Here is a 9,018-nt window from a genome sequence, read left to right as displayed (position 1 = left end):
TTACCAGACAAAGTTTTTCTGAAATAAAGTCCCATGGAGTAAACCAGAAGGGGCGTGAGTTTGGCTCTCTATAGAAATGAATGGGGCTATGCCTGCAACACTCCAGATTTTAATGTAACATCCTTGTTTGAAACACATGCACTCAGAATACCTTGCGATTCATATTACAGGTATGTGACAAAGTTCTGTTTTTGAGACCTTAGCGTCCACTCAGTTAAAAAATTAAAGGCCTAAAGGGCCTAATGTCTCTGTCTTGTCACAAACCATGCCACATATACACATACTAATCATTCACAGGCACATTTTAAATAGTTTATAAATGTTCATTGAAACTGGACACTTCAAGGTTGATTCTTGGCCTCTGAAATAGCAGTTTAAAGCTGCTTCAATCAATATTTTTATATAAATAATAGATCAAATACCTACATCTAATGTGAAGGTCTTTTTGCAGTTCCCCTCAGCTCTACAGAGCTTTTCAGTACTTTACATTAATTGTTTTACGACTTTCAACTTTAATATTTTGGTTCACTCTCTCAGCATATCCCCGTCTCTGGTGGCTCAGGCAGCTTTTTTCGGCTAAGAAGTGTAGAGTCAAGGACTAGCTAGTAAACAGTGTCAGCATTTAACAGTGAGTAAAGAGTTGGTGGAGACCAAAAATGGAGCTAAAAGAGAGAGAATATTGGACTTACACTCATCAAATAGACATACACACAATGCTAATGTTTCTCTGTGTGAGCTGGATGTGTGAGCATAGCAACTGTTAGCTTACACAGTGGTATGTTAACATGTCAGTGTTGTGTTTACAGCTGACATGTTAGTGGACAAAAACAGTGAATGCAAGTTTTTACCCTGATCCATAACTCACAACTCACTTACTAGATCTCTCCCGGAGCTTTCAGCAGCATGTCATGGCCGTTATTAACAAAATGGAGCTCAAATCTCATGTCAGTTTATAAATAAATACTTTATTAATAAATATAACAATTATAATACAATCAAATAAATACACTGCATTTCAAGCTTATAATCAAAATGTAATTTCATGAATACAACTGCAATATTTTGACATTTACTGATACAAATAATTCATAGAAGGAGCTTTTGTTGACAATTACATTAATAGTCAATTAAAAAGGTCTCTAAGTCTGCTTACTCATAGGTTTTACACCTTTTAATGTGACATAGGTGAGGTTACCAGAGAATAAGTTATGTAAGACGTGATTACAGACGTCAGGGCCTATTTGAGCCCCAGAGGGACAGGAAGGGGTTCAGTCCCACATCTCCAGGTTCAGAGAGCCGTTCTGGTTTCACCCGGTCTCACCCTCAGAAATGGGCGTCATCTGCTGGATGAGCTGTCTGCCTGCTCGCAGAGTCAGACACCTAAACACAATACACAAACAGCTACATAAACACACCCTTATGCCAATTAAACACTTACAGTCTTTAATCCATTCAGAAACACACACCAGAACACACATAACACACCTCGCAGGCCTGCAGACACTGAAACGCACACACAAAGAGACACGCAGGGCCACAATGAGGTGTATTTACACTCTGACGCAGGTGTTCTGACCAGTGTTTGCATTAATGGGAAGGTTTTTGGCACCTTTGATAAGGACAGCTAGTCGATCATTGCCCTGTGGCACAGTGTTAACCTCTGTGAGGAGCAGGACTGTCACTGAAGAGTCCAAAAGAGACATTCTTTTGACCCCTAGTGCTGTTATAAAAGAACCGAGACCTGCTGGCTGTGGAACGTGGTGTGTTTTATTTGTGTCTTGTAAAGTAGCTCTTTAAATGTCAACCTTTATTTATTGTTGTAAAGCTGAAGCTCAGTGTTGAACGCCTAGTCTTGAATTGTTGGTTGTCACATGTAGCACATGTGTAGCACATTAAACCACATGATAACCACACCCGAAAATACGTTATAATCTACTATAATGATCTGGGAGGTAAACAGGCTGTTATACGTCATGTATATACAACTAGAACCTAAAGTATAATTACATTTTTTATTAGCTAACAAGTTTTATGAGCTGTTGAATTCTTATTAGAGTGACCACTAATTGTTTTTATAAATCATGTAAAATTGTTGGTGCAACTCTAGTTCAATTGGGTTTTATTTGTCTCAGTCCCACAACACCCAGCCCAAACTTTCTGAAAAAGACAATAAAAAATAGGCTTTGGTGATATTTATATTTTATTTTAAATTAAGAGATGTAATGCTCCGTGTGGTTTGAGAGAGTACCGGTCAAAACTCATTAGAAAAAACACAAATAAGTAAAAAATAAATAAATAAGCAAGTTAAACACAAGGCTGCATAATCAGACATTATGTAGTGTTTTTGTACGTACTGACAATTTTAATATTTAAGGATGACCAATAGACGTTTTATCAGATGAAAAATGCAGATATGTGATTATTAAATAATTATCACAATAAATAATATTGTAATATATTAAATGATTTGGCGAACAGACAGATGTGGGTGTTTTTCTTTAAGGGAGCTGAGCTGCAGGAGCTCACCCTGCTTGTAGGAGCTGAACTTGACCCCGACCAGCAGTTCTCCTCCGTCCTGCTCCACAGCGCCTCCCTGTGGACTCTCAGCCTGATTGACACAGAAAATAAAACAAAGAATAAGGAAAAAAGTTCATATGAAGCCTCTAAATGAAGTAATCCATCAGACAACTACATGACTAACTATTACTTTGATACTGAACACTTTGGGTGTCAGTAGACAACAGATCCTTTATTCCACTTCTCCTCATCTGTGTAACATCCCAGTTGGACATCTGAATTTTCCTCTGCTTCCTTACCTTTGTACAAAGTGGGTACCAGTTGAAGCACTGGGAGGCCTTGTCCTCAAACCTCCAGCCGTCCAGTGGGATGAGGACCTCTCCGAGAAACGTCTTCCTCGTCAGGGTTCCTGAATGCCACACAGAGGCCTGCAGTCTCTTTCCAAACAGCTGGTGGCGCTCTATGCGATACTGTCAGAAACGAGGCAAAGAGGTTTATTTAAATAGCATGATACGACACCAAACTAACTGTAAAAACATTTTCATTTTTCTTTTTACCTTTAAAACCTCGTTATAAACCGGATCAGTCGTGTTTTTCTTGACTGTCGTCTTCATTTTGTTCTTGTCCGGCAGCACGTAGAGTTTGACGTATCTGCACGAAGAAACAACACATACAGGATGCTGAGGTCCGTCAACAAAATGAGGTCATACTGATGCAGACATTTCTTATCCTTACGGGTGACACTTCTTCCTCTTAAGATCTCCATAGGTGAGATTTCTGCAGGCGCCGACTGTGATCTCCAGACAGGAGGTGTTGGTGTTGTAGGCCAGAGCCAGCTCCAGCTCTCCTGCCACGCTGACGCCCTCGAAGAGGCCGCAGTCTGTGCTGATGCTGCTGTTACTGCCCTGAGGAAGTAAAATACAGGCTGTAGCTTCCCAGTTTATGATGCTGAAGGACTTTATTAACAAGAGTACAGAACATGCAGAAAAGGGGCTGAAATGAGAAAAGAGGCTGAAATGATTACAATCATCACAGGATGTTAATTTTTCTGTTATCATCAGCTTCCACTTACTCTCTTTCCTCCAGAGTACTCAGAACCAAAGGAAGTTTCCTCTTCTGCCCCGGTCGAGGAGCCTTCATGGTCGCTGTCTTTGCTTTTCTTGAACAGGTTTGGGAGACTGGGGCCTTTGACGAGCTGGAAAAAGAAGGACCAGTTCTTCACTGTGCTTTTGCAGACTGATAGTTATTCCTTCTTGTCACCAGTAGGGGTCAGTAAAGGTCTTACATTACTTCAAGACACTTGTTCCATTAGTGTCTGAACAAGCATGCAGCAAATGAATCAGTGGGAAATTTTTTGTTTTCTGTTTTTTTGGGCATGTCTGAGGCCCTCACTGGCTCTCGTTACCATACTGAATGTATGAAGTGCTGCAGCTCACTCACAGTGCTAGATTTGTTGATGTCCGTGTCAGACAGGCTCTTCTGGGTGGAGTAGTTGAAGCGGGATCCTCTCCGGCTGCTTTCGACTCCCAGCAGATCTCCCCGCAGGTCGTTCTGAGAAGTGGAAATCTCTGCAACCAAAAAAGAGAAGTTGGGCACTTTGAATCTTAGAAAGAAAAACAAAGTGAACAAGAAATAACCAAAATGTCCTTAAAATAAAACAGTTGCTTGGTATCAAAGGGGTTTTTGCAGTGCCGTTATCTCTTCTCATCATCCTGTGCAACTTCTGCTGACGCAGTCAGGGTGATGACATAAGAGACGTGTATGGGACATCACATCATTTCAGATGTATTTCCTTTGTGGTCATTGCTGCACTACAAATCTGATTATCATGATAACATCCAGAGGAAGTCATGCTTCTAACTCTCAATCTGCAGCAACATCTTCTCACCGAAGATGCACATGTGTTGCATTTTGTGTTGTTAAGTAAATATGAAGCGTTAAACTGATTAAATGGTGCTTAATGTTCTTACTTTTAATATGACTGGTGAAGTAAACCATCAGATCTTCCACAGATTTGGTGAAAGGTTTTGAGCTTTTCATATCCTGCAGATCAAAACACAACATTAATTGGCGCCCCGTTTATATATTTTACACTTCAGCTGTGAAATAATGGTGGAAATGTGCTGGCATTTTACCCCTGATCTGCTCAGAAACTGATCCGAGTAGGGTGGAGGAGTGGGCGGTACGACTGATATGTGACTGTAAGAAACATAAGAAATAACATGTTAAGTTTCTGTTTTGTTTTTTGAAGTATTTAATTCACAAAAAAAAACAACACGTTAAGATTCCTCGTACCTCAGCACGTTGTAGGTCTGTAATAGCTTCTCCCCGACTGTCTCATTTTTGTCTGTAAAGAAGATGAATATCATGAATGACACACGGCACCACAAGCGTGAAAGCCAAATGTTTGCATACTGTCAAAGAGATGGGTGAAGATCAGCACGACAGGACAATTTGTCATTTCAGTGACACTAAATAGGACTTCCCTGCGACTGTTCAAACAATCTAAAAGTCATTATACTCTCTTGTAGGGCCAAATCTGAAACACGTATCAACTATGTAAAGATTAATAAAACACAAGACACAATTAAAACGTCCCTATCGATCCAAGACTGACAAACTCACACAATAAAATATCCCCATTCAGCCTCTTCTGACTATACTTTCGCGGCTTATAAAAACACAGCTCAGATCATCCATATTTTATCACTTGATGTAGCTGAACTGGATGATATCAAGGGAGTATTAATAATTAATCATAACAGTGAAATTAAAAATAAATCAACTGTGAACACCTGCAGTCTGAATATTGTACACAAACCTGTGGTGACTGGAAATTTCAGCGCCCTCTGCTCCAAGAACCACTCTCCAGACCTGATCTTCACCTCCCTGTGAGCAAGAAAAGCACATTTCACATTTGAGAGAAGCCACTGATAAGTTTCTGAAAATGTGTTTCTGACAATGCAATGATTTTTTGAGTTTTTGCTCTCTTACAAGCTCAATTTAAAAGGACAAGTGAAAGTAAGTTTCAAAAAGTCAGTTACAGTACAGAAAGGCATTGGCATTAATCGCCTCCCTCGTCGCTCTCCACTGACACGTCGTTGTTAATTACCTGTACTCATACTGAAAAAGAAGAGGTAGTAAGTACAGCTACTGAAGTTACTGTACCTGACTACATTATTAATTTTAGGTTATGCTGTCCTTGATGCTTGGTGCTCAAACCCAACCAAAGTTGGACGCCGTTTAACTGATGTTGAGCTTTTAATGTGAAGATGCTGACCTCATCATCATCATCATCATCTTGTTGCTGATGACACAATTTTTTTTAAAATGCACTACACAATTATTTCTTGTTTGCGTAGCATGAAGGAGTCACAAACTTTCATTTCGTTATGCAACCCTGTGTTGTGTAATGAAAAAATAAATCACCATAGCTAGCATATCTAATGTTATGGAGCTCTGTTATCAGTCATTTGGAGTTGAGTTTGATCACTGTCAAGTCTAATATTCACCGTCTTTCAGCTCTTTAGCTCTGTGTTTTGTCTCTACTGGGCCCTCAGCAGAAGCTCTGGCTCTTTAGCTGCTAAATGCTAAACTGTTCACCAGCTAGTGTTTGGAGTGGAGAGTTAGTATAAAATGGGTTATTGTAATATATTATTCTAAAAATGTTGATTAGAGCCGTTTAAACAAATTTTAAATCAAAGTTTAAAGGAGCAAGACAAGAGCTGACGTAAATCCACTCATTACAGTTTTAGACGGAGTAAAAGCCGGAGTGAAGCAGACACATACAGTCATTCTGTGCTGTGATTTGAGCACCACTGACTCAAATGTCTCAGCTGCATTAAGCAGGTGGTTTAGCTCTGTACCGCACCTGTAGGCGTGGCAGACCGTGCACTTCCAGTCTGCCGCACCAACACGACACCTGCTGCAGATCCGGTGGCTGCAGCCTCGGCAGACGGCGCCCGAGTTCCAGAACTTTCCCAGCGGCCTCTGGCAGCGGGCGCAGGTCCGCTCGCCGTACTGCCGGGCAAAGCTCTTCGCACCTCTTCTCCGCAGCTCCTGGAGCTCACATTTCATCCTCCTGAGGGGAAGACGGAGGGAATCACAGACATTGTTAACTGTCAGTGTCAAAACTTTTATTTTACTAAACAAAACACATCTTCTGTCAAGGTTAGAGTGATGATTTGCAAAGTTTTAATCATCCTTTCTTTATAATTCGACATCCAGATAATAAAATATACTGGTCTCTGTAGGTAGATCAGTATATATTACTGAAACCATGTGCAAGTAGTATGAAGTGGTAGAAATACTACTTCATTTGGTAGCAGACAAAAGACAAAATCGACATGATCGCTTTCTATTATCCTTGTTGGTTGATGGTCTAGTGCAAAGGAGGCTGCATCACCTCCTTTCAGCATCAGTAACAAGTATTTCACAGAAGTATGCATGAAAATGGTCTAAAATGACTCACCTTATCCTGTCTTCTTCTATGATACGCAGCTGTTTGTCTCTCCGAAGAACCTCCAGTACTCTTTCTCTCTCCAGAGCTTGAAGCAAGCTCAAATCCATGTTGAAACAACAGTCTCTGATCATCTGTCACTCTCACTGGTCCTCTCTGTCTCTGCCTCGCTTCCTCTCTGCTTCTTCTTTTTGTTCCTGTCTCGTCCTCCTCTCCTCTTTAACCCTCCCCCTTTTACTGGCCTCAGGCTCAGACCTCCTCCTCAGTCCTCTGAAGCAGCTGAAAGAATAAAAAAAAAGAGATAGTAAAGATGATTTTGTTCAGATCCCCCTTCTCCTGATTCTGATCTCCACAGAGTCTCCATCCACGTCAGAGCCAGATAAAGCCTCCCTGAGCAGATATAGCAAGTTGTAGTGTTTTCTACTTGGATGATTAAGGTTCACTTATTACCCCCTACAACTGCGGAAATACCCTCTTTTAATATTCATGTCAGGAAAACGACAAGTCTGCTGCCTGATGACGCAGATAGCCAGAGTCACCTCAGAGCTCCTCGGAGCCATACAGGATCTGATGCGATCTGAAACTGAAACACACTTCAACAACATTTAGGTAATATTTTAAGCTACAAAGCCTGATTTACTTCCCCTCAGCTTTTCTCACACTACTCATGTACTCGTATCTGCTTTTATGTCAGTGTCACAAGGCTTTTTCAACCTCTCTCCTGGCAAACCACAAGTGGTTCCTCAGCTGCAGGAAGAGCAGTGATGTTTCACTGATGGCCGGGCTGCACAACAAACCAAATGCCAACTCCTGCATTATTGATGGCTTATGTGCGTCTGTGTTCTAGTTTCTTTTCTGTTTTTTTCTTTTTTCTTGCAGGTCAGTGGGCTTGTTTATATTGAGACAGCAAAATGCCCATTTCAAAAAGAAAGTCACCACCTGGAGCTTAACTTCTAATCCTTTTGTAAATAAAGACTACAAGGTCTGTTGTGAAAAAGTGAAAGTACAGGCATAATTTGCTCTTTTGCTTGTTTGCGAACAGTTAAATGAAACCTCTCATGTCTGTATGGTAAATATGCAGCAACAGCCATCAGCTGATTAGCTTAGCTTAGCAGAGGAAGGGAAAAAGAAACAGCTAGCCTGGCTCTAGTCAAAGGTAACAAAATCCCTAATACCAGCACCTCTAAACCTCATGGAAAAACATTTAATATCTTGTTTGTTTAATCCGCACAAAAATAAATACATAAAAAAAGGCAGAATGTGGTTTTGCAGGAGTTAATTAAACATGATAAATCGAGTAAATCAATTAGCTGAGGACAGCATAACCGTCCACTCCTGCTCAGTATGCTATGCTGTAGCTATCTTTTGCTGTAGCTACTAACTGCTGTTAGCAAGTGGCTCAGTTAGTTGTTTTTTTTATATACATTTGGACACAACCAGGCTAGCAGTTTCCCCCTGTTTCCAGTCTTTATGCTAAGCTATGCTACTCATCTTGCTTCATATTTAGCTTACATACAACATGACAGTGGAATGAATCTCCTCTCCATGGTCGCAAGAAGGTGAACAAACGTTCTCTCTAAAATGTCTAACTATTTTTTTGAGCTCTCTTAAGATGGTCTCATTCTTAGATAGAGCACATCCCTGGAATAAAAACCAAGACAAGTGAAGCATGGGGAAAGGAGAGGAAGTGGCTTGTTGAATAGCTGGATGCCAGCCTGTGTTTTTTAGATAAGAGCCTGTCCTTGTTACTATCCAGAGCTGCCAGGCTGCCGGAAAACAATCAGTGTCAGCTGTAATTAGGCCTCATGGCTCACAGAGGGACACACAGCTGTTATCGGTCCACGGTTGACGTGCACCACGCCTGAAGGGATTCTCTCAAGTTGTAAATATCGATGAGGCAACATGAGAAATATGTTACAGGAGGAAGGTTGTGTCTTCATGCTTGATTTGGTCATTTGAAGACCAGTAGCTCTCAGATTGACAGTTTGATTAGAGGCTATTTCTTTGTAAAGTGCATGATCGTCATCACGTTAACATAAGTA

At 40.8% G+C, this 9,018-nt stretch overlaps 1 protein-coding gene across 2 annotated transcripts; it reads right to left on the bottom strand.

The window, feature by feature from the left end:
- Positions 1-947: 947 nt before the first annotated feature.
- On the bottom strand, positions 948-7,255 carry sytl3 (synaptotagmin-like 3). 2 transcript variants are annotated; one of them, XM_073493404.1, is made up of 13 exons: positions 6,989-7,255; positions 6,389-6,598; positions 5,339-5,406; positions 4,813-4,864; positions 4,653-4,716; positions 4,488-4,560; positions 3,958-4,085; positions 3,590-3,712; positions 3,253-3,422; positions 3,075-3,168; positions 2,817-2,987; positions 2,527-2,608; positions 948-1,380 (listed from the first exon to the last, which is right to left on the bottom strand). In XM_073493404.1, exons 1-13 carry the CDS (start codon positions 7,108-7,110, stop codon positions 1,373-1,375), a joined length of 1,365 nt encoding a protein of 454 aa, XP_073349505.1. In that variant the 5' UTR covers positions 7,111-7,255; the 3' UTR covers positions 948-1,372. The 2 variants fall into 2 exon arrangements, with proteins under 2 accessions (XP_073349505.1, XP_073349504.1); XM_073493403.1 differs by lacking the exon at positions 948-1,380 and having other exon boundaries at positions 2,379-2,608; positions 6,989-7,169.
- Between the last annotated feature and the right edge of the window lie 1,763 nt (positions 7,256-9,018).

Source organism: Pagrus major, chromosome 22 (assembly GCF_040436345.1).
Source record: "Pagrus major chromosome 22, Pma_NU_1.0".
NCBI classification, from domain to species: Eukaryota; Metazoa; Chordata; class Actinopteri; order Spariformes; family Sparidae; genus Pagrus; species Pagrus major.
Note: the sequence above shows the minus strand (reverse complement) of the source record. Positions and strands in the feature narration are given on the sequence as shown.